This window comes from Fistularia commersonii, chromosome 8 (genome assembly GCF_037954325.1).
Source record: "Fistularia commersonii isolate RoL2024-O1a breed Wild chromosome 8, RoL_Fcom_v1.0, whole genome shotgun sequence".
In the NCBI taxonomy this organism is placed as follows: domain Eukaryota; kingdom Metazoa; phylum Chordata; class Actinopteri; order Syngnathiformes; family Fistulariidae; genus Fistularia; species Fistularia commersonii.
The window spans coordinates 20,060,013-20,086,828 of record NC_141291.1 but is presented as its reverse complement, the minus strand read 5'-3'; the positions used below and the strand labels follow the sequence as shown (position 1 = coordinate 20,086,828).

At 39.9% G+C, this 26,816-nt stretch overlaps 1 protein-coding gene across 1 annotated transcript in view; it reads right to left on the bottom strand.

The window, feature by feature from the left end:
- Positions 1-26,816, bottom strand: part of LOC147232216 (partitioning defective 3 homolog) — a 330,190-nt gene that overhangs the window by 128,422 nt on the left and 174,952 nt on the right. Inside the window, exons 13-15 of the mRNA XM_086151573.1 lie at positions 22,679-22,867; positions 22,227-22,397; positions 10,410-10,548 (exon numbers count right to left, since the gene is read on the bottom strand). Of these exons, the coding sequence (XP_086007699.1) occupies positions 10,410-10,548; positions 22,227-22,397; positions 22,679-22,867 (499 nt within the window). The remainder of the gene's footprint in view (positions 1-10,409; positions 10,549-22,226; positions 22,398-22,678; positions 22,868-26,816) is intronic.

The following is a 26,816-nucleotide window of genomic DNA, read 5'->3' as shown; positions in this document are numbered from 1 at the left end:
AATAAAGCTGAGGTTAAAGAAAAGAGCAAAGCAATGGAGCTGTGAGGGAAACCAGATCCTTGGTTTGATTGTGGAAATTTCTCACAAGTGCACGGAAACAAACTGAAAGCCAACTAGAGAGGGTTTGTTTACAAAAGTCAAGATCCTTATCAGGGGTAAAATACTGATTTACAACACATTGCACTAATTACGCCAAGGAGGCTGCATATGTGGTGTAACATTAGTTAAAGAAGTAGATTATTTTCTTCAGAAAATAAATGAATCTACTTGGCGTGTCTGATGATAGGTATTCCTAAACAAAATAGTATTTATTTATGATGTATTTATCTATTTTCTGAAATTAATTCTGATGAATTAAATCACTAAATCCTCTAACTGATTTTCTGAAAGCTTTAGCCCTTTGTCTATAAACGGTCCATTTAAACCAGTCAAGATGGCTGCCTACAATGTACAGGTGAAATGAAGGCAATTTCTCACTTGGGCAACTTTGCAGAGAACCCTAGGTAATTGAATTCACTTGCACTGTAAATCAGTAGGATTGGAATAATGACAGTGAGAAACCCTTGGCCCTGGCAACAGTATACTATATAATAACTATATAGTGGCGAAACAATATTTGTATTATATTGTTTTGATTTTAGAAAAATAAGTAAATGGAAGTAAGAAATAAATTATTTCTTGAACATTGAGGTTTTGAAGTTACTGTCCCCTTTCTTAAGATGATAAATATAATGTTGTGATATGAAGCAGCGCATATATCACTTATGCTCTGAAAGTCAAAAAGATGTCCTAATGTAAGATAAAACAGGTTGGCATTACAATTAAACTGTCTGTCAGACATGAGACAATTCCAGCAAGCTAGAATTTCATAAAATGAAGCTGGCAAAGGAAAATCACAGAGCTCAGCAAAGTTCACCCAGTAACCCTGTTTTATTTTAGCACACAGACACTGAGTTGCTGCTAAAGCTTGCCCTCTCCTTGCCGTTGAATTGAGGGTTGAAAATGAAGACTGATCTGACATTATGATACAGAAAATGAAAATTGATGATAATGGTACACAGTATCTTACTAGAGACTGACCAGCAGGCTAAGTGTGTTCAAGTTCTGATCCATCCATTCTATCATCCTCAAGTTCAGGGTTGTGTGACTCAAAATATAATATACTAAATTATAAATGTATGTTGGCTGCCTTACTTCACAAGACATCTTAAAATATAGCCCAATGTGAACTGACCACACTAAAATTGGCTTTAAGAGTCCAGACCTGGGATAAGGGCTGACATCCTTATTCTGTATGCAAATGAATGCTTACTATTTTTATCTGCAAGGAAACAGCATATACAGTAATTGTGCTTAACCAGCATATTTACAGGGGATGCTGTTTATTACTCAAGAAGCATTTGATATGAGGATGATATCAAAAGAAGAAAAACAAAAACAGATACTGATTCTTCTCTGGGGAAGATGGTCTTGACAAACACTGCAACAAGTTCTTGCTGATAGTTTGATTACTTCTAATGAAATATTGAATTGTTTTCAATTGGTAAAGTGTTGGGTTTTGGGGCTTGGGATCTATGTGCATTTCCCTTCACCTCTGTTCTTCACCAGACACCCTGATTTTGACGTCAACTCGGGCCAGTGCACACCTGCAGCTCATCAGGCCAGATTGTTGGTTGTTCCTCGCAAGTTCCTTGTCCCTGTAGTCTACGCCTCTCTTCACAAGTTCCTAGTTCCTGAGACTCAATGCCTCTCCTTGCTAGTTCCTGAGACTTGACACCTCTCCTCAAAACTCCCTGAGGCTCGACTTCCCTCCTCGCAAGTTCCTGAGACTCAACGCCTCTCCTTGCTAGTTCTTGAGGCTCCAAACGAAGCACCCTTCTGTTCAAAACAAGACGATGGAGTATTTTGAAGGCTTACGTACAAACAATGAGAATAGGCAATTTTTTGAGTAAAAACAACAAAGGTAAACAAGAGAGCCCTCAAAGCTAGCTATCTTGTTGCTGAACTCGTAGCTAAATCCCAAAAGTCCCATACTGTGGCAGAAACATTAATACTGCCAGCTTGTAAAACTTGGGCAAGATTTTTGTGTGTGTCTTTCTACCATGACTGCCAGGATATCCATTGTGTGTTCATCAAAACAGCCCCAGGTTTCACACTGAGTATGAAAACATTAAAACTATAACATTAACTATATGTATTATACGTACTGTGTTAGTGTCATATTGTGTCATTTTCGTTGGTGGTGTACCCCAGGATTTCGTAAATGTAAAAAATGTGCCACGGCTCAAAAAAGGTTGCAAATAGCCTTTACTGTGAACATACTGACACATATGAATGAGCTAGGCATGAAGCTACAAGGGAAAGACTGGTTTGTCCATGAAATGCAAGCAAACACCAGAGCCTTCAAAATCAAGCTGGTTTTATTTCTGTCTGATATGTCTGATATGTACTGTTTACAAATGCATTTTTTTTTTTAATATGTATCGTATCTTGTGGTGACCCGGCCCATCAGTCAAATTTAAAAGTCAATGTGGTCCCTGAGCCAAAAAGTTTGCCCACCCCTGATCTAGAGAATAGCACTTGCCACTTAAAAGCAAACAAAAAAAAATTCTTCTTCCTCCTGGCAAAGAACGAAGACAGAGGCAGATGAGTTGCAAGGCTCCAGAGGCAACCTAGCTATATCCATTCGAACAGATCTGAGATTCATTCCCTCCTGTTTCTCTGGTTTCTGACCAAGCATTGCCTTAAAATCATTTAATCTTATGGTGAAAGGTCAAACTAATAGACCTGTTTCATCTGCTTTCTTGCCTTTATGTCCATCACGCACTCTTGTATATTTCTTTCTCTTTCCCTATACTCTCACTTGGTGAGAGGAGAGGGATGCCTTTCCTTGGCCTACATTATTGATTTGAAGGATGGATTGATTTGAAGGATCATTAGTAAATGCATTCAGCCTGGCCTACCAAGTCTATACATGGTGAGCAGCAAGTAATCAGAGTATCTATTTGCTGGTGGACACCAAACCCATGACTTTGGTGCTATTCCCTAACAGCGTTTCCCCATGTACCATGTGGGATGTCTTTGTCAATGCAGGTGGTCAGGACATTCAGTCAACTAGTTTGTTAAATGAAGGTTCAGGACTTGCATGAAAAGGATTGGAGTACACTAGTAGTGTCAGTAAGTATCATTCCAAAATAGTGCTAAAAATATTGCTAATAGTTGCTAATAGCATTCTACTTAAAAAAGGTGAAAGTAGGGCCCAGTTGTATTATCATAATGATTATCATAATACAGACCAGAATTTTGGATACATATTTTCCAAATGTGCGTATCTGTGTGCGTATGTATCGACTATTAGAAATTAGTTGATTTCAGTGTTCATTCATCCACTCATAAATTTTCCAGTTTTGATTAAATTTCTCCCAAGAAGAATACATTTTTTTGTAGTAAACTATTGAGATTTTATTAAGAAATTTCAGAGTTTAATATCCTTTGAGTACAATAAACAGGAACTAATTTACTTTATCTTATATAAATGACCAGATGGCTCTTTTCGTTCCTCCCACCTGTGTCTCACTGTAGATTTTGGGGGGGTTACACTAACTTGATATACGTGTGTCTGTGTGTGTGTGTCTGTGTGTGTATGTATATATATAAATATATAGTTTTGTTGGTTTATTTATTTGATTGCACTACATGATTTATTTGATTAAATCAGCCCCCTCCTTGACCCGCCACCTTATCGTGGTGAAATGGTTTGCATGTCCCAGTGATCCCCAGGAGCTATGTTGTCGGGGGCTTTATGCCCCTGGTAGGGTCACCTAAGGCAAACAGGTGAAGGACCAAACAAAGCATGGCTCAAGAAGACCCCAAATGATGGAAAAGATAAATGGACCTGGTTATCCCATGTCCCTTGCCGGGTTTCCAGACATGGGTCACTGGGGCCCCTCCCTGGTGCCAGGGAGGTGGCTCAATGGCAAGCACCGAGTGGCTGAGCCTGCACGCATGAGGCTCGACCTGGCTCAGCCTGAAAGGGCAATGTGGTAACCCCTTCCTTTGGGCTCACCACCCACTGGAGGGGCAATTGGGGTTCCGAAAGATGTGAGCTGGGTAGTAGCTGAAGCAGGGGACCTTGGCGGCCCGATCTGTTGCTGCAGAAGCTAGGAATGTGAAATGTGTCCTCTCTGGTGGGGAGGGAGCCTGATCAAGTGCACGAGTTTGAGAAGTTCTCACTAGATATAGTCGGCGTCACGGCTCTGGCTATGGAACCAGGCCTTTTAGGAGGGGTTGGACTCTTTTTCACTCTGACAGCACAGACAGCACACCTTCAAATGAGTAAGCAGAGTCAGGGGACTTTGGGGTGGACTCTTTTATCTCCAGGGCTGAAGTTGCAGAGGTAGTCAGAAATGTTGAATTGTTCCTCAGCCTCCCTGGAAAAGTCTACTCCGATGGGTCCAATGGGTGGTTCAACATAGGGCTCTGGAGGAGTCCGGTGGTTGCTGTCCTGGCCATGGAACAGTGGACCATCTCTACACCCTGAGCAGGGTCCTTGAGGGTGCATGGCACTTTGCCCTGCCAGTCTACATGTGTTTTGTGGATCTGAAGAAGACATTTGACTGTGTCTCAAGGGAATCCTGCGGGGGGGTGCTCCGGGAGTATGGGGTACCAAACCCTCTAATACAGGCTATTCGGTCTTTGTATGTGCCAAATGTAAAGCGGCCGGAATGAGGATCAGCACCTCCGAATTTGTGGCAATGATTCACAGCTGGAAAAAGGTGGAGTGCCCAATCCTGATTGAGGAAGTTCAGGTATCTCGGGGTCTTGTTCATGAGTGAGGGAAGGATGGAACAGGAAATCAGCAAGTGGATTGGCGTGGCGTCAGCAGTGAGCAGTGATGTGGGCTCTCCACCGTTCTGTTCTAGTAAAGAAGGAGATGAGCCAAAGGGGGGAGTTTTCAACCTATAGGTTGATCAAGTTTCCTACCCTGATCTGTGGTCATGAGCTGTGGGTCGTGAACAAGGTCATGGATCCAAGCAGCTGAAATGAACTTTCTGCGCAGAATATCTGGGCTCTCCCTTAGACAGAAGGTGAGGAGCTTCTGCTTCCTGCTCCTCCACCTGTAGAGTAGTCAGATGAGGTGGCTTAGGAATCCGGTTAGGATGCCTCCTGGACACCTCCCTGGTGAGGTATTCTGGCCATGTCCAACCGAGAGAAGGCAGGTTATGCTGGAGGCACTATGTCTATAGACTGGCCCATGAATCCCTCAGGATCCCCTCAGAGGAGGTGGACAAAGTGGCCGGGGAGAGGGAAGTCCAGGCCTCTGCTTCGGTTGCTGCCCCTGCAACCCAATCCCCAATCCCCCAGAACAGAAGAAGATGGAGAGTTTCATGATGTATAAAGCTGTAACAGTCCAGTTTTCTTCATCCTTCTTCCATCCTAAATATGCCCTATTGATGACAAAAATACCTTCAGAGGACCAAACTACTCTACATGTATCTAGTTTGGGTGCAAGAACTTCACAAAACATCCCTTATTTACTATGAAAACAGTCCTGTATGACACCAGCATATTTCCACCTAGTTCCACCTCCAGCCTTACCTCCCAGTCAGCAAACATTTCTCGTATGTGCACATTGACACTATGACACTTGGCCAATCAGTCACTTCCACGAACACAATCAGTCCAAGAGCCTTAATTTTCACCCCAGTATGTGGACCTGACACCCAGCAGCACTTTTCAATTAGCCAGAACGGAACTTGAATGAGGGTGTGATGGCGACCTTTGCATCAAGCCCTTACTGCCAGTGTCGTACTGAGCACACGCAGGGGATTTCTCTCATTTCCATATTCCTTTCCCCTGAATTAGCATTTTCTCTTGTCTTCCTGTTTTTATTTTTTGAGAAATAAAATCATCTCTTGAGATCATGCCATCCTTTCACCTCAAAGTTAAATGAAGTGTGGTGATGAAAGGAGAAAAGGGAAAGAAACAAATCATTGTCTGAGATATTCAAATGTGGGATTCTAGCTGACTATACTGCATTTTCACCACCTGTAAGTCATGGATCCAGACTTCAGCCATCACACTATAAGAAAAAGGTATCCATGTCTGAAGCTAATTCTGAGAAACTATATGGAACACTGGAAGTAATGTCGAATATTATATCCTCAGACTATTTGTTAACTGAACCTATATACTCACAGATGCACGGCACACACACTCACACAAATATGTCAAAATATGAGTCTGAAAGGTCTGTAAAGATGATAGTGGGCAAAGTATCTTTACACATGTTGTGATGTGTTGTGTTGTGATGTTGTAATACCGCATTAATAGCACCTGTCTCCTGTACCATTGAAAGCTTTTCTTTTCTGTTGCCATGGCATTAGATTTCTCTCATAATGCATTCACTTGTACCTGTGACAAATGCAGACAGAACTGCTATTTTCTGTGTGTGGTGTGTATAATGGCAGCGGTATGCTTTGGCAAGTATTTGTTGTATTTAACAACCTTTAACATAAATTGTTGTTTCTGTGCTAAATTATACAAAGCAGCCTATTTCTTGTTCAAGATAGTTTTGAGTATAACAGTTGGCACAGTGGGGCAGTTTTTTGTGCTTGTACCTCTCAACCCAGCAGGTTCTTGTTTCAATTTAGTCTGGCTTGTTGTCCCCATGTCTATGAGGCTTTCCTCCCAGTTCTCTGGTTTCCTCATACAGTTAAAAAAAAAACATGCTGCCTAAATTGCCCAATCATGTGAATGAGAGAGTGAATGGCTGTATGTCTCTATATGTGGCTCTCTAATTGACTGCAAATCTGTTGATTGCAGAAAGGTAGACCCCCAAGCATGTAGGAAGGTAGACCCATTCTAGCCTGATAGGAAAAATAGATAATTACCCCAATGATTCTCAGACCCCAGCTGTTAGGGGCTTTATGGCCCTGGCAGGGTCACCCAAGGCAAACAGGCTAGAGGTGGGGGGCTTCTTATGATAAATAAGAACAATAGATCCACCCCGCCCCTGAAGCGGGTCACCAGGGCAAGCCTAGGATCGATCTCATCGGGGAAAGCCCCGTGGCTGGGCCTGCCAGTCCTTGGCAGTCCAATCCTTGGCTTCAGGAGCTCGCTTGAGACATGTGAAACATCTTCTTTTTGGCGGGGGAGGTGCCTCAGGTTGTGTGCAAAGCTGAGAGGTTCGGGCAAGAAATAAGCCGCATTAGGACAGAAAACTGTAAAAAAACTGCCCAGCTCAAATTTTGTTTTGGGAACTACCCTCTTCTGGAGGAACTTTTTAGTTTTGCATCCACACAGGCAGTAAGTAACCAACTCCGGGACCAGTCTGACACAAGCATCTGTAACTTGTAGCTTAAGTCCCACACTCCAAAGCAAAACACTGTGAAGAAGTGAAAGAGAGATAACAGGTACAACATGGAGAGTGATGTTACCACAATGTTCTGCATTGTGGTAACAATAAACATGGATTATCAAACGGTTTAAGTTTTTTTTATTTTAAATCACTCCCTCTGCTTCTTCATGATGTGAAAAACCCCATCGTTAGCTAACGCAGCCTTTACTTTGGGGATTTTTTTTTATGTTCCACAATGACAGTAAGAACTGGAAAGGCATTATTGTGAGTAATGCTCCCTTAACTGAAACCCGAGCAGTGTTTTGTTATCAGACATCTGTGCTAGTCACGGATTGTCCATAATTAACAACTTTACAGCTAATTACAGACATAAAAATGACAGATTGCACCTAATTTGACAAACCCTTTGTGGGCTATCTGGTGACACATTTCAAATAAGGCTCAAGGCTAGGACAGAGTAGTTCACAGCGTAAGAGCGGACAATTTGGAATCAAAATGTTGCTGGTTCGATTCCCAGATGCCTCCTAGCCTGCCAAAGTGTTTTTGAGAGAGACATTGGACCGCTCAATGCCCCTCTGGCGCTGCACACTTGCTCATGCTTCATCCATGTTAGGTGGAAGAAAGTGGTTGAATTTCCCTGATGTTGTGCCAAAGGTATAACTCAATGTGACAAAATAAAGGTCTTTCTTCTTCACCATTAGTTAATCATTTTACAAGATCAGCTTAAGACATTGCCTGCGAAAATAGGACACAGGCATGGAATCTGGCTTTATCCCACATCACCAGTCTGTATTTCACCTCAATGCAGCACCATTGTGCTGCTGCAACTAATCTAAAATAAACCCTGTCAGAGATTTAAATAACAGAACTGTGTCAGCTCAAAAAGATGAAGACCTGCCAAAGCGTGCAGTCTTGGGTTAATGAGGGCACGAGACAGCCTCAAGACAGAGGGAAGGAGGGGAACTGACATCTTCTCCCCATGAGACACGCAAAGTCAAAGATCTAAGACTCCACTGAGCTTTGGTTGTGATATCTTTCAGCTTAAGCACCCACTCCACCCCCCATTCCTAAAACTTTTCCACTTGGCTTGTTTGACTCCACTGCATGAGACAAATGCAGGGTGCCCTTGAAGTTTTATTGTCAAGACTCTTTTCCTTCGGAGTGCCTACAGTTTTTGCTTATGATCATAAGGGCATGAACAGCCTCCATTCAAAAAACCAGAAGTATAAATAACAACGTAAGCTGAAAACCCAACTAATTTGAGAAGATTCCATCTAGAATAGCAAGAAAAAAAGGACTTGATGAAAGAGCAAAAACAGAGAAAGGGAGAAGAAGAAATAGTAGGATGGAGAATGTCGGGGGCAAGACCTATTGATCTAGAGGTTTAATTAACCGTCAGTCAGATGCTTCTGACACAACTTCTGATCTATGATCTCCAGAGTGGCACTGCTTTGTGAACACCAGTTTGTGTGTGTGTGTGTGTGTGTGTGTGTGTGTGTGTGTGTGTGTGTGTGTGTGTGTGTGTGTGTGTATTGATGGACTCATTGACAGATTTCACAGCTGAGAGACAGTAGAGAGACAAAGGGTAAGGAGAAAAATGGTATCAATGGTATCATTAGCAATTCTTATATTGGGAGGTGGTGATATGGGTGAATGAATTGGTAAAGAGATGAAACAGGGAAATACAGCCGTTTCTGCATGCTTGTGGTGTATTTCTCTAAGAACATTGTTAAATTGTGTTGCAACTAATGTTTAACCCTGTTCTATTTGCTTTACTTCATTTAAGTTTGTGGCGCATTGTCTGTTATCCTAAGTCTTGTGTCTTATTCTAAAATGTGTGTTTTCTGAAGCCAATAGCTATCGATCAGAATTAAGTAATGTGTATGCATTATGACACTAAAGAACCTTGTCTCTTGATTGATGTCAAAATAGGTCTGCTTACTGTCCAGAGAGCAGTTTTCTAGATTTTTTTCAACGTCAACGTCTCCTTGCAGCAAAAATTACTGGGAAAGCCTTAAGCTCAAACTTTTGAAACTGTTTCACTCAATGGAATGGATTGCATGCAATGAGCATTATTTTCTTAATAGTCCTATGACAGCAAGAATGGATGACTAATTTAGAAGTAACTACCAATCACAGATGGTCCAAGAACTGAACCTGAACAAATCACTGCGATTATCTAAGAGGTCAACCTTATTTTCGCATTTAGTCTAGCAACTTTTGACACCAAGGATGTATCATAGAAGTCCAAAGCTGGACTCAAAGGCAGAATAGTTTTATGATGTTGTTAGTTTTGAATGCCATTTTATACCCTTATTTTTCCATGAGAATATGGTAAAAGTGCATGTGACATTATTGCGATACTTTCATTGCTATGGTTTGATAATTAGGTATGTTTATCTCAATAATAAGCTGTGCATCAAAAAAAGTCAAAAAAAAAGAGGTTTGTGAATAGATGTTGGAATCTGTTATTCCCATGCACACGCCCTTCTCAGGATGACATAGTTCCTTTAGGCTTCACTATTTATGTAGATGAGAAAGGTTTGTCAATGTCTAGATGACAGAAGTGACAGAGGATTGAATTGTCAATTCTAATACACCCAAAGACCTGAGAACTTACAATGTTCATGTCAGCTAGGTAGATTGGGAATTGACCTAGGTGAAAGCAGTCAGGAATAGAGTGAAAGCGTGGGGATTGGGGATGACGTTAATCCCAGAGCGGTTTGAATAGTGAAGCTGCATATAGCTTGGAATGAGGAAGGAGAGCAGGCTTTGAAGAAAATAGTAGCTGGGGATTTGAGTGCAGCTAGCAAAAGCATGTTAGAGGGGCTTTGGGTTGATAGTAGAACTGATCAAAGGGATGTTCGATTGCAAACAATTCAAAGGGAAAAATAGGAAAATAATATTTTAATATCAAAATTTTGCTGAAAGTTTTGCTTTGTTTTGTTTGATTTGTTTTGTTATGTTTTGATTTTTGATTGATTGATTAATTGGTTGATTAAACAAATGTCAAAAAGGAAGAGTTATTGAAAGTGAAGTTATGACTAACCCATGCATCCAATTGCATTCAGCCGTTGTGTTGAGTCATTGTCTTTGATGGTATCGTATACTGAGTGCAACATCGAGCGGTCATGATGGTCCATAGGGTTGATATCATGTTCAAACAAGGTAGGGCTGCCAGAAGCTTCCTGAAAACAACAAGAAAAATATTATCAGAAGGTCACAAAGGTAAAATGACATTTCCTGGCATGATTTTTCATTGTCAACTTTAATTTAACTTTTCAAGCTTGATAAATAATCAATCAATCAATCAATCAATCAATCAATCAATTGATCAATCAATCAATCAGTTTGAAAACATACTCAGTATCTAAATAAACATATGAAAATATAAACAAATCAGATTTCTCAAATTTGATGTACATGATTTGATGGAACTAAATCCAAGTAACAATTTATACATAAAAGTGATTGATGAGTTTATCAATAGACATTTCAGAACTACATCAATAATGTAATTCATGATTAAATAAGGTGATTAGAATGGAATGTAGGGGAAGAGTATGTTGTACTTTTAAGCTAATGTGACTTCATCCACATGCTGAATTATGTAGGTGGCTGTTGAGTTGTCACTCAGAAACCACCATTAGATAGGTAACAGTTTCTATGTATAAAGGCAGAGAAAACAGACAAGTGACGTTTGCCATTAGATTGATGGATTGGACTGCTCTTTACTGAGCCTACTGTACACTGCTTATATGTGCTGGTCTTTTCCAGAAATAAGGAGTTAGTTCAACCCAAATGGGGCATCAAGTCATCAAAATTGTATCAAGTGTTGCATATCTGGGATTGAGAGAATTTAGGTAAAAACCTACATAGGAGAAACAGGAAAACACATCAGAATATAATAGATTGATAATATAATATAGTATTTTGATATTAACATAATAAAAAATACAAAACTTCGGTCAGAGGGTTAGGTAGTTTGACCTGTTTTCATTTCTCTTACATCACTCGGGAAGCTGTAGGGACTCGAGAACTCTTGTACGTGACCTATTACAGATAACTGTCACGGATAGACAGATGGATGCCTCATTCAACTCCATACCTCAAGCACACTTTTAGGAGGGCTACGAGGAGGGCCAAGCTAATATTGATGTCTCACTACACTCTGCTGGCTCCCTGCCAGAGGAGAGGTGAGTTATAAATCAGTAGCGGGAAAACAGGACATCAGGAGGGGGGTGAGGAAAGTGGAGGATTTGGTAGGTAAATGAAAAGAAAGAGAAAGGAAGGATGAGACCACAGAACCCAGTCAGTACTAGTGATGCCAAGTTAGCTTCTTGTTGGTGTAGAGTCCTGGGAAATGCAAATTAATAGTTGTTTGATATATAAAAAGTAGGACTTGTGTGTGTGTGTGTGTGTGTGTGTGTGTGTGTGTGTTTGTGTGTGTGCATGTGTGTAAGAGAGAGAGAGTGAGAGACAGAGAGAGGCAGAGAGAGAGATTGTGTGTGTATGCACAGAATAGTAATCAGAGCAATGGTTGAAGGAGGAAACAGGAAACCCGAAGGAAATCCACGCAGACATGGGGGAGAACATGCAAAACTCCACAAAGAAAGGCTGCTGGTTGGGATTGAACCCCTTCTGCTGTGAGATGGAAGCGCTAACCACTACACCGGCTGCTGCACTTAATAAAATCACAAAATAAAAATAAAATAAAATATCACAATAAAAAATAAAAAAAAACTCACACATCCATGTAAATTGTTGATTTATGATTGTAAAAGATAAATCATGAAATGCATGATTCAGACTCTGTAAGGTTGAATTTGTCAAAGTGAAGATTAGTTTGTCCACTTGCCTTCCCTCAGTCTGTTTCTAATAAAACCTCTCCTCCCTCTTTAAGCTGTTTCACCTCCGGTTGAGACTTGCCGTAAGCTGACAGCTCATTTGATGGTTTAACATTAGAGGCAAAGTGGACCAGCTTGGATCAGATGATGCACAATATGTTTATACAGTGTGTCAATGAGGAAATGTTTCAAGATGACATTACTGTCCATGTCTCTATTTCATTTGCTTTAGAAATTGCAGGGTTTCTGACAGTGTACATACAGCCCACGTCAAAATGTGATGCTTACTGCAGTTATGAAGAAGTATTCAATGTTTTTTTGTTTTTTTTTACCTTTTTTTTCCTTTTTTTGTGTACGATATGTGTTTCAGGGTCTTCAAGACAAATTCCATTTTCTTTCAGCACAGTAATCGATTAGCTACAACAGCCTCAACAAAAATAAGTGAGGCTGCTCTGTCATTAGTGTACAATCCACTAGGGTTTTAATCCCTGAATAACAAATGGCGATGGAGGTGCGTATTTAACTAAAATTGGATGATTTCTCCAGCCCTTTTGTCACTTTGATGAGCTATCAATCCACTATTTCCACCAGCCCTCACTTCATCATGTGTTTAATCTGCCCTAATCTAGTTATTCTCAGAGTGGATTAGCCTCCTGACTGTGTGAGTCAGGAGAAAATAGATTTAGGTTGAGCCAAGTGAAGACATTCACGACTCATTGAAAATGCCTCGCTATGTGTTAATGGTTTTACATTTGTTTACCATTTAGATGTATGTATTGATAGTCAAAATAGACAAATGCACAAATGGCTATTATTTGTGCATCAGCATCTTATTGACCTTGATTTCACAGTGATGGCTAAAAGAAGAATGTTGCCAGGGTGTGTTGTAAAGCAGTCACTGAGCCCATTTATAATAACTACAATAATTATAATGATAATGATAACAATAATTAAGCATTAATTTCCGGTTGATTCCACAGTGATCCTGCCATCATGGATAGAGATGGGCTCCAGTTAGCCTACTGCATGTTTTTGGACTGTGTGAGGAAAGAACACAGAAAGAAACTCCACCAAGAAAGCCCCTTTGTTAGAATCAAACCCGGAACCTTCTTGTTGTGAAGCAGAAACACTAACTACTGTGTCACTCAACCTGTTGCTTTTACCACATCCTGTCAACCACTGTTATAATGCAGTTATAACAATTGTTATGCTGCTTTATTTTGTGTCCTGGCAAAACATCTGTACTTCTGAATCTCTTCCAGCAAAACAAAAAAGAAATCCCCCAAAAATCATCACTCACGCACAGATAATTAGAATCTAATTTTATTGTATCTCACAAGGAGTTCAGTGATGGTGACTTTGAAAGGCCAGGTAAGGTGATTTGCTTCCAATTTTAACAAAACACCATTGTCTTTTTGAACAGTAGATATCTCAACCCCCAAGGAAAGCTTTTGCAGCCCACTCTGCATAGCAGACACTTTTCCATGTCTGCCCATTATATGTAATTTTGCTTGTGGGTCATGGACAACATCTCTAACCACAATCAAATGGAGGCAATGCTTTGAATTTACCACCTTAACTCTTAGTATGGCTACAACTCTCACCTTGTATATGGTTTGGGTAAAACCTTGAAAATGCTAAAATCAGTTTCCTCTCTAGGTGTTTAGCTTTAGAGTCTCTAATCAAAATGAGTCATTTGAGGTGATTCTGGTGTCTGTTAAAGACATCCCTTTTTCACTAAATCTTGGAAGTATTCCACCTGTAATCAGCCTACTCAGTCTGCTGCCACCTGCCATAATAAGAGGTGAGACGAAGATGAGCACTATAGATACATGTGATTTATTTGGCCTGCAGTTTTATAATTAGTCTTTACACTTAAGTGATTGTTAACATCCAATTGGAGTCATTCATTCATTCATTCAACATCCATACTATTTATATAGTACCTGGGCAATATACCTATATACCTGGGCAATTTAGAGTGGCACATTAAGCTACTGCATGTTTATAGATTTTGGAAGGAATCCGGAAAACCTGGAGGAAACCCACACTGACACAAGGAATACATGCAAACTCTGCAAAGAAAGAATGCTGATTGGGATCAAACCCAACGACTTTCCAGATGTGAGGCGGAGGTGCTAACCACTAAACCAACTAAATAAAATCAAATATTGCAAAATATATACAATATTACAATAACAAAAAAAAAAAAAAATTACACATTTATGTAAATTAAAAGGCAACCTGATGGATTATCATCAGGACCAATACAAATGAACTGTCCACATGTTTTATCAAGTATCCCTCTGTGTATTTTTCTTTCTTCGTTATTACACGGAGGAAAGATCTCTTTTTAGAAACGGCATATTTCACGTTTATGAGTGTGGAAGAATCCAGTGTTTGCCTGAGTACTTTCATTTACATATCGAATAAGTTTCAGACGAAACAGCTCACATCACTTCCACAGTCATCCGCTGGGCCACAAACTGCTCACTCAAGTACGAGATTCAATATATTACTCTCTCAATTGGTTCTATTGAGTTTCCCCAACCACTGCTAAATAAGTTAGTCATCAAAGAGGTGGCTGGGAATGAGGGCTCAGCAGCAGTAGAATTACATTTCCTCTTTTGTGCAAACTCGTCTTCTCAATTTACACTCAGCTTTATTGCACACTACATTTCCCAGAGTCCTCTATACTCGCCATCCTTTCCCTCCTTCCTTTTTATGAAAACACCAAAATTGCTCACCAGTTAATGTCCTGTTCCATTTTACTATAAAATAAAAGAGGTGAGTTCAAAAAAAAAAAATCATAAAATATGTTAGGTTTATCATTTGTGTTATATCTTTGCTGTTCTTTTTTCTTTAATTATTTAATATCAAAAAAAAGCTAAAACTTAAAGACGGAATTATCTATAGCTTTGCACAAAATATTCAGTAGTTGTATGTATCTTTAGTATATATTGCCCTGTTAGCGTCTGGTAACCAGGCCATGGTGTTGTCTGTTTCATCTGAATAAAGCTGGTATTAGATACAGCCGGCTTGCCTCAAGAAGAATAAGCAGCATAAACAAAAGAAATGAAGAAGCATAGCAGTCCAAAGCTAACAATGATAAGCAGTTGCAACCATAACAGAAATAAAGACTTCTAACTTCTATATATTTGGATTTTAAACCATAATTCAAGAAATAATAATACAATTTAATTAAAGATATATGTGTTTATAAAGAAAAAGTGTCAGTATGTTTGTGAACCAAATGTTAAAAGTGGGTTAAAAGCAAATGTCTTGTGACCTCAGAGAGGAATCTTTCATATTTCATCACAGTTGGTGAAATTGGCTTTCATTTCATTTCTGTGTGTGTGTGTGTGTGTGTGTGTGTGTGTGTGTGCGTGCGTGCGTGCGTGCGTGCGTGCGTGCGTGCGTGCGTGCGTGCGTGCGTGCGTGCGTGCGTGCGTGCGTGCGTGCGTGCGTGTGTGTGTGTGTGTCTGTGTAATATTTGTCAGTCATACTGAAATGGTAAGCATCAACTTACCAGTTGTGAGAACAGGACTTGTGCTAAAATAGCTCTGATTCCCAGAATTGGGAACTGCTCGCAGTGGGTAACAGAACAAAATAAAAAGGCCAAGGGCGGCAAAGCATTTTCTCTTCAAAATACAATCCAGCCTCAATTTAGATAGTTCCTTCTGTTCCTGCAATGCATTGTCTTCAAAACATTTACCATACACTCCGTATCATCCAATAGAGAGGCTATGTTGGCAGACTTAGATTCTTTATAATACAATAGAGAAACTAGGTCTTCCAATCTAGCTGTGACCACACTTGCCTTACGCTGAAAAACATTCCAATAAATAAAAAGAAAAAATTAATTTTAAGACGTGTGACAGCAACACCTGTGTTTCTCGCACTCTCTGTCTGTGTCTTTCACTATCCTATAAAACCATTTGTTGCATGAAACTATGGCTGCTGCTGCTGCATCCATCCAGATACTAATGCAATTATCTGACTCATCTCCTCCTTGCTGAAGATAGATATCCTAATGTGACCCTAAATTTGATGCTCCTGATAAAAGTTGAGAAAGTCCGCTAATTTCCATGCACTAATCATGTTGCAATGCAAATTTCCAACTATCGATTTCAAAACCACACTTTCAGTTTTGCAAACCTGCCACTGTAGTATCTGAGAGATCATCTGCTACTTCTTTATATGCTTCAGGGCTGAGCAACTAAATTGCAATGGCCTTGCACAAGGTTGTATTAATGTCTCTACAATGTCTGGCTTTTTTAATTTGGCCAAAAGTCCAGCAACATGTTGGCAAGCTTTTCACCTTCTCAAATTCACCTTCGCATTAATTTTTCTTGTTACAATACAACGTCTATCAATGCAGCCTCGGGGGGGTACAAGCCAATGTCTCCATGAGCCGGTCCCAACCCCAGATAAATGCAGAGCTTTGCATCAGGAAGGTCATCTGGCGTAAAAATATGTGAATCAATGCTGAGAATCTCATACTGGATCAGTTTGAGGCCCAGGTCAACAACGACCACCATTGGTGCCAATAACCTACACTGTAGGTTATTGTAGGTATTGTAGGTATTGTAGGTACACTGTAGGTATATACCAATTTCATTGGTATCCTGTAGGTCCTACAGAATACCAATGAAAATTAGGCTATTGTGGGTCAATGAAGGAGATGAGGAAGGTGTGTTGGGAAGCAGAGCGAGAAGAGTAAAGGGAAGAGTCTGGGACTGAGAGTAGGGACTTTGAGACAATGACAAGAAAAGGTAGAGAGTTGGTCGACATGACGCAGAGAAGGAAGGTGGATATACTGTGTGTCCATGAGATCAGTTGGAAGGGAAGTAAGGCTAGAAGCTTAGGAGCAACTTTTAAGTTGTACTATCATGGTACAATCAGGAAGAGAAATGGAGTAGGAGTTATCTTGAAGGAGGAGTTTGTGAGGAAATTTCTGGTGGTGAAAATAATGTAATAGACTTATGAGTCTGAAACTGCAAATTGAAGGTGTGACGCTCAATGTTGTTAGTAGCTATGCCCCACGGCTGAGATGTGAGTTTGAATAGAAGGAGAAGTTCTGGAATGAGCTGGATGAAGTGATGCAGAATATTGCCAGAGATGAGAGAGTGGTAAATGGTGCAGACTCCATTGGTGCAGGTAATAGAGGGGATGAAGAAGGGATGGGCAGATTTGGTCTCCAGAATGGGAACACAGAGAGACAGATGGTGGTAGTCTTTGCAAAAAGAACAGCAATGGCTGTGGTGAACATTTTTTTTCCGAAAAAGACAGGAGCATAGGGTAAACTATAAGAGCGGAGGTAGGAGCATGCAGGTAGACTACACCTTGTATAGGCGAGGTAAGTTGAAAGAGATCACTGATTGCAAAGTAGCTGTAAGTGAGAGTATAGCCAGACATAGCCAGTATAGTATAGCCAGTGGTTTGTAAAATGACTCAGGTGACAAGGAATATCAAGAGGACAAGAGGGAGAGCAGAGGACAAAGTTGTGGAAGCTGTAGAGGGAGCAGTCGAGAGAGGCTCTGGGTGGTCAGGGAGAGCTTCCAGATGATTGGACAATCATAGCTAATGTGATCAGGGAGACAGGTAGGAGAGTGCTTGGAGTGTCATCTGGAAGGAGAGAAGATAAGGAGACTTGGTGGTGGAATGAGGAAGTTCAGGAGTATGTGCAGAGTAAGCTGTTAGCAAAGAAGAAGTGGGACACTGAGAGAACTGAAGAGAACAGACAGGAGTACAGGGAGATACAATGTAAGGTAAAAATAGAGGTAACAAAGGCAAAACAAAGGGTACATGATGACTAATATGAACTGTTGGAAAATTAGAAGGGATAGAATAATCAATGCAGGGTGGCGAAACAGAGAAATAATGATGGAAAGGAACTACAACAGGTAGGATGTACAACATAGACAGATGCTAGAAGAGAAATGGGAAGATGGAAAGAGTACTTTGAAGAGCTGATGAATGTGGAAAATGTAAGAGAGGCAAGGGTAGAAGAGATTAGTTAAAGTGTAGAAAGAGTACTACAGATGCAGTATTTGCTAACAGAGAAGTAAAGAGAAGGCCAGAGGGAGCTGCATTATGTTTTTGTAGTCCTCAAAAAAGCATATAACAGGGTGCAAAGAGAGGAGCTATGGTATTGTATGAGGAAATCGGGAATGACAGAGATAAATGTTAGACTGGTGCAGGACATGTAGGCTAGCTGTGAGACAGCGATGCAGTGTGCTGTAGGTGTAACAGAGAAGTTCTAGGTGGAGGTGGGACTCCATCAGGGATCAGCTCTGAGCCCCTTCTTGTTTGCAGTAGTGATGGACAGGCTGACAGATGAGGTTAGACAGGAATCTCCACGGACCATGATGTTTGCAGATGACATTACATTACAGTCATTTGGCAGACGCTTTTATCCAAAGTGACTTACAAAAAGAGCAATTCAGTCAACGAACATCCAAAGCACCAGTAGTCTGAAGTCAGAAGTGATTATTCTACCAAATAGCCAAATAGCCATGACATTGTGATATGCAGTGAGAGCAGAGAACAGGTGTAGGGAAAATCTAGAGAGGTGGAGGTATGTGCTGGAAAAGAGAGGAATGAAAGTTAGTCACAGCAAGACAGAGTATATGTGTGTGAATGAGAGGAACTCGGGTGGAATGGTGAGGCTCCAGGAAGTGGAGATCAAGAAGGTGGAGGATTTCAGGTACTTGGGGTCAACAGTCAAGAGCAACAAAGAGTGTGGAAAAGAGGTGAAGAGACAGGAAGACTATAAGCCAGAATGAAAGGTAAGGTGTACAAAACTGTAGTGAGACCAATGATGCTGTATGGCCTAGAAACAGCTCCAATGACAAAGAGACAGGAGGTAGAACTAGAGGTTGGAGCAATGAAAATGCTAAGGTTCTCTTTGGGAGTGACAAGGATGGATAGGGTCAGGAATGAGTCTATCAGAGGGAGGGCTCATGTTTGATGTTTTGGAGAGAAGGTCAGAGAAGCCAGATTGACATGGTTCGGTCATGTACAGAGGAGGAAGAGTGAATATATTGGTAGACAGATGCTGGAATTGGAGCTGCCAGGCAGGAGGTCCTGAGGAAGACCAAGGAGAAAATTTATGGACGTAGTGAGAGAGGATATGCTCGTAGTTGGTGTGAGAGAGGAGGATACAGAAAATAGGGTTACATGGAGAAGGATTTGCTGCTTTGATTTGCTGTGGCGACCCTTGAAGGGAAAATCCAAAATAAAAAGAAGAAAATAGAATGCCCATGATTGTCATTGATGGATTGCAAATATAAGATTTATAAAACAGCCAAAATCTGGTTGTGTTAAGATGATGCAGGGATGCATATGACAAATCATGTGACAAACCAAAAAAAAAAAGCCTCTGTCTCTCAGGTTGAATTAATTCATTTACAATATTTGTACTATATCTCACTTAAACACTAAAAATATATTATGAAATCTGTGAAACAGAACAGTAATTGTACAGCTTCATACAATCTTGCAGTGACCAATCATTCCCCTTGACTATTTGGCAGAGAGAGATATTTTTCAAAGACAAGTCTTCAATGAAGGCAGAACTTCGGAAAATGCAACTGTTCCTCCATTAAATCCGTCAGGTATAGACTGCACATTTTCACTCGAGGCACCTGCTGTAAAAACATCATAGATACGTTATTCCCTTTTAGCAAGGCTTAATTACCAAAAACTTATCTCCCCACCTTTTATGCATTTTAGCAGTGATTTATAAAACAAGTACACTTATCTTTCAGCGAGTGAATTTTAATTTTAATTTATTCATTACTTATGTTTTATTTTATTTCATTTTATCATTATTACTAATGCTGATCGATGGCCTGGACATGCTGCATCCACCCCATTGGCCACTCTTGTACATTATATGAGGCTGTGTTGCTCTGTTTCTCTTGCCTGCAGACAGTGATGGATCTGATTCATTTCAACTGTTGCCACCAGTCTTTGCTTCTTTTCAACAGAGGCAAACTGGCACATACTACCAACATATCTAACGGACCAACACAGGATAGTCAGAGTGTAGATGATAGTGGGGTTAGAGTGGCGGTAGCTCCCGCAGTCTTAAGTTCACTTAGCTATTTGTAAATTTTTAATTTGCGATCTTGTATTTGCTTTGATGAGATCCAGTGAGTATATTTAAAGTCCCTACTATGATAACAGTCAAAGAACTTCTGATAAAGAAAGATTCCCTAAAAAAATTACATGAGTCGAATGAATACTTGACTAAAATATAGCCTAGTTTTTTTTTTTTTTACCTGAAACACAATGGCTTCTGCATATCTATAAGAGACTCAAGAAAACTACAGCCCGACATTGATTCTTGTTTTAAACAAAAATATCACAATGCAGTGTAAGATTTCGCTTGTGGGAAATGTTTCTTTGTGTTTCCCTTGTACTTCCACATTGGTGCTGAATTTGGTAATTTCATAGATAGCCTACCCAATCAATCGATCAGTCATTCTTTTTTTAATAGAACATTTAATTTTAATGTTAACGATTAAAGCTAAAGTGCATGCTAGTGTTGTCATTACCTCTAATTTATTTTGTTTTCTCTCCACATCATCATTATCACTGTTGGGAGTTGAAATAAATCATAAGTAAACTTGTCAAATACGCCCATGCTTTGTCTCTAAAAAGGGATTCAAATAAACTGTAATTTAAGAATGATAGCCAGAGATCTGCTTCATGGTGCTGAATGTCAGTCAAAATGTCTACCTGTCAAACTGCTGCTGATGGCTTAAGAGGACAAAAGTATTAGGACGAAATTGATGGGACACATTACACCTTTGGAATGAGCTTTCCCTGGATGAATGTGTGTCCTGTAGCGTTGGACAGCTAGAGCTGGAATGGGACATGGGTGGGCTAGAAAGAAGGAAATGAAAGAAAAAGCAAAAAGGAAACAGAATGCATCCTTATCTTAGGTTACACCAGTTAAACTGCAGAGTGAAGCAGACTAAGGGGAAATTACTTGAAATTAAAATGACAAGAGGAAGATAATGGACGAAGAGAGTGTGAAAGTAGTTGGACAAAAAAGAGAGGGAGTATTGGAGAATGAGAGCTAGCAGTGTTGGTGGAAGGCATTTGGGGTACTTAGCATCATACTCTAAACTGACACACAGCCACAGGACACAGACTCCAATTACAATCTCAGCAACACTAATCAAACCTGATCTGCAATCCCTGAATGCAAGGTGTGAGTGTGTGTGCGTGTGTGTGTGTGTGTGTGTGTGTGTGTGTGTGTGTGTGTGTTTGTGTGTGTGTGTGTGTGTTTGTGTGTGTGTGTGTGTGTGTGTGTGTGTGTGTGTGTGTGTGTGTGTGTGTGTGTGTGTGTGTGTGTGTATACAATCAGTAAACATTGTGGCATGCACTTCTTCTTGAGCTAAATTATTGTTGTGAAAAAAGGTAGGACTTCTATTACTTCAGAATAGGCTTGGAATGATGTTAAGATGGCCTTTTCAATATTTTTAACTGGTGGGTCATGACAAATACCTATCTAGTAGCATTGCATTTTCCTTTATCTGTCTTTCCTACAGTGTTATTCTGCAATGCTGTCAATCACAACTTTTTGAGGTGCTTCTTGGATATCGCATAAGACCCACTGTGGGCAGAGAAAATTGCAAAGGGGATGGAGGGAAATGTGAGACTGTATCATCTATCTCACACAGGAAATGGGATTGTTTGAAGACTTGCATGGTCGCCTCATAAATGTCTTCCTCTATCTATCTCAAAGGCCCCAAATCCTATGGTGTGACAGGATAAGGCAAATGAAGAAATTAAATCTGGTAAAAAATGTGGATGCCATTTAATATTTTCCGCTCATAAACAGGACTTTAAATTAGTGCCTGTTGGCTTCTAAATTTGGTAAATGTTTTCACATCAAGGTGGACAAATAGACAGGCTCTATTCATGACATCTTCTAAGCTTTAAGTAAAATGAAAACAATTCAGTAAAGTCAATAAGTCACTGCACTTTCAAGTGACAACTACCTGACTGTTTTTGGCCACCCAGCGGGCTACGATGAGCTGGATCATTCCTCGCTTGTTGCCCTCCACTGACATTGACCTGCGCAAGGCTTCCATTGCCTCTTGGTTGGTTTTCCCTAGTAATGACTCTCCATTGACTGCAATGAGTTGATCATTGACATGTAGATGCCCATCCTGCAGACAAATACCATCAGAGAGGTTAGACCTATCTCAGAACCTGCAGCCATTTAATGTATTGATATAACTATTTGTATAATCTAGTATTTATCTGCTTGTTTGTTTGATTGTTTTTGAAGTATTGTCAAACCCCTGTTCTTACAAAAAGGTAATAACAGAATTACTTTCTAAGACTTTTTTTTAACATTGCATTGCAATCATTGCACAGCCTCATTATATCATCAATAAACATCAATAGAATTGATTAATATAGGAAGCCCTTGACAGCCATTACTTGCCTTGCTGGCAGCACCTCCATTGATGATGGATTTGACGAAGATGCCCTGGTCAGCAAGTGTCTCTTTTGACCTGTTACCCTTGACACTAACACCCAGGCCAGCTGAACCGGAGTCATTTAGGGGTATCTCAAAGGTCAGGAATTCTCGTGTACCGTCAGGTGTTAACACCACATTGTCCTCTTCCATCTGCTTTGTGATGAAATAGGGAGAAATTAGTGATTTCTCAGCCCTACTGTGTCATTATTTTAAGTCCACTGGTCAATATTCTAAAGAGATGTGGCTTTGAGTTGCCAAATGTTGCTTGTGGAAAAAAAAAACTAAATGAACCAAAAAAACTAAAACAAGAAAAAAAAGGAACTGAAAAACAAAGACAGTAGAGAATTATTGAGCTAAACAGAGTGAGAAATGAGATGAATGGCAGGATAATTGAAACCAGTGCGGAGAAAAGACAAATATGGGTAAGATTAGAAAACTAACAGTGCTTTTTCACGGCATAGTTCCAGCACGATGCCACTCACTCAACTAAATGCTTGATAAGTTCTTGGAGATAGTAGCTAATACCAGTACTTTTTAGTACCTGGTTTACGCTCAGAGCAAGCCAAGATGAATTGTATTGAATTGTGACATCAAAAGACCCCCAGACTACTGATTGACCAGGAAATGTCATCACTAAGTGCAGCACTTGACACAAGAATCTAACCTACCATTTTTAAAAGAGTGCTAAATGGAACCAGGGGTTCTCGACACCTATGGCCTGTTCTCCCACTTTCTGTGGCGGTTAGCGTCCTCCTACAATCTGAAAACATAAAATTCCCCAGGTGTGTGAATGGGAGACTGAATGACTATATGTGTCTAAGTGTGGCCTGGAAATCAACTGGACAAAGATCAATGGTAAACATCTCTCAAATGACACCAGGGATAGGCTCCAGCCCCCAGCAACCCTGAGAGCAGGATAAGTGGAACAGAAAAAGAAAAAAATGAACATAAATAATCAATCAATCAAATAAATAAATACATAAATATGTCCCTTGCTGACAATGGCCACTCACAAGGGTCATTGATTAATTGCAAAGAACTAACAGTCCTTGTCCTTTGCAAATAAATGGGCTCCCATGTAGATAATGACCTGAGAAGTGATTTGTTGTAAACTGCTTATGTACACCCCTATGCACAGAACAATAAAAAAATTTACTGCAACTGCTATTGAATTTAAAATGTGTAAATTGCAATCAGTCATTTGTGATAATCATCAATCATTTAAGTATGACAATACTCAATCGTTTAAGCAATTATATAGCTTTCTTGCGAATTACACCAGTTTTTGACAATAAGCATAAGAAAAAATAAAACAAAATGACAACAACAACAACTACTACTACTACTACAATAATATATCATATTGTTTATGCAGGTTTTTGTGCCTGTTTTCCAAAATAAAGCTTTCTATTTGGAGAATGCAGAGTGGTGGTGTGGCACTGTTCATATAAGTCTTTACGCCTTGGAATACAAGTCATTTCATGTATTGCACATTTTTGTACATATTTATGTTTTAAAATATACAAGCTATTTTTTTTTCTTATTTTATTTATTTATTTATTTTTAAGCTAACATATTCCTTTCCCTGTACAGCGATGATGTATGGACTAGAAACTGTTGCAATGACCAAAAGACAGCAGGCAAAACTAGAGGTTGCAGAGATGAGGATGTTGAGGTTCTCTTTGGGAGTGACCAGGATGGAGAGGATCAGGAACGAGTCTATCAGAGGAACAGCACATGTTACATGTTTAGGAGAGAAGGTCAGAGAAGCCAGACTGACATGGTTCGGTCATGTGCAGAGGAGGGATAGGGAATATATTGGTAGACGGATGCTGGAATTGGAGCTGCCAGGCAGGAGGTCTCGAGGAAGACCAAAGAGAAGATTTATGGACGTAGTGAGAGAGGATATGAGGTAGTTGGTGTGAGAGAGGAGGATACAGAGAATAGGGTTAGATGGAGAAAGTTGACTCGCTGTGGCGACCCCTGACGGGAAAAGCCGAAAGAAGAAGAAGAAGATTCCTTTCCCTGTACAGTGAGCAATAGCAACCCGGAAACAAAGTGCGTGTTCTTTTCAAACTTGCCCAAAAAAAAAGGTGATTCTGCTGTGTCTGATTCTGATGTGGACTGGAAGTATGAAATTTATAGTGGGTGTAAATTCCAGAGATGCCGCATTTTCTTCCAAATTTTTCACTAATTTTTCACAAATTTTTATTTTTTTTCTGGAGAGAGTGTTTTTCAGTGTTTTATGCAATTCAACTGGGCATGAAGGACTGAGGTTTAGTTATAAGGATTGTAAAATACAGTACATTTTTAGACACTGCACAATTTCTGACCAATAACCATAAACAGCCACATTAATTCAACATGTATTGTGTTGGAGACTTCTTTTAAAGTGACCAGCATGATTGCAGCACATAATATACATTTATATCACAATTATGTTTCTAAACTACTAGACTATCCATCTTTGGACAGTATGGACATAAAAGTACAACATTTGTGCACTTACTGCGGAAACTTAATTCCAACTGATTACTCAAGAAGACATAAATTGAAAATACAGATGATTTGGATTTCATTAAAAATGAATTCAAGCGAATAGAACTAGCAGTATGAGTCATTAACCCCAAAACCCAATGCCCATTTCTCTATACTCACACAAACCACCAAATGGATGGCAGCCAGGTGTGTGACCTTCACGGTTGATATATGAAGAGTTAAGCATAGGAAGAAGGAAAGGATTTCTCTTTTGGTTGACTTTTTTCTTTTTTGCAGAGGCTAAGAAGTTATTAGGCTGCAGCGATGCATTCAGGTAGAAGTTCTTTTCGACACTCTGAGCCCCTATTCTCTTGACAGATGTCCAGTCTGCCTTCTTTTCATTCCATTTTCCACCTCTAGTTTGACTGCCCTGTGTTTGATACTTGACATAAATTTGATACAAATTCAGGCCACAGGATTGCATTTTATCACATAATGTTTCACTACTTTCAATCCCACTGTTTGAGGAACTCTGAAATAGCTCTTTTCAGAGATGGCTTTCTGTTCACATGCCTGACTTGACAAAGAAAAAGAAATCGGCAGACTTTATTTGATTCTAATTATGGGAATGGGAATGGGATGTCACTTAAGTTCATATGCAAGTCAAGGCAGGTGAGCGAATACTCTTGGCCATACACTCTTAGTGTATGTCTGCATACGCAATTAGACCATGTGCCTTAAGAGACCCCATGCCTCTAGTTTCCATCTACCTTTGACTCATGTAATTGCCCCTTTACCCTAAACCTTGCCATGACTGTAGCCATGTGCCAAATATTCATTAGATTATGGTTGTTCCCTCAAGCACCTCCAAGCAGTGACAGTCTGCTATTTGGTAGGGAATTAACCCATGATGTTCTATTGTCTTGGTTGATAAAATCAATCACCAATTTAAGCAAAGGAGAGAACAAATTTTTGGTAATGAGTCTAGCAGAGGAAGCCCTACCCGCATGAAAACGCAGTTTTTGTGTTTGCATGCTGATTTAAAAAAAAAGTAGGCAAAACCGTGTTTAAGCAAGAGTTACAGTGTATAAAAAGAGAATGCAAAGTTATCATAATTAGTTCAATTGACACAAACTGAGTTCCCTGCACTCAGTCTCGCTGACTGAAAATATTAATGCTCCTCTTGGAAAATTCTTTCTACACTTGGCCCAATTTTGAAACAGAAGGATGACTGGAAATGCATTCAGAGGGACTGAAAAAAAGCCAGCCATGGGTGTAATTGCAAAAGTGGTGCACGCAAGATAAGAAGTATAATGCAATTTTCTTTTTGAATTATTTCTTCTTGCTCTAATTTGTAACGATAGGGGGAAAATATTAAATACCTCTGTGCTAACATATGAATCCAGCCTGTCTGTCTATCTCTCCATCCATCCATTATCAACCAATTATCTTACTTTGGGTTGCAGCAGGATGCTGGAACATGTGTGTGTGTAACTCTTTATGTATTGTCTGAAACTTGGTTATTCAGGGGAATCAAAATAAAGGACACATAATGAGAGCCTCTAACGTCAAGACATTGGTGGATAAAAAGCATTTGAAATGACTATATGAAAATACAAGCTCC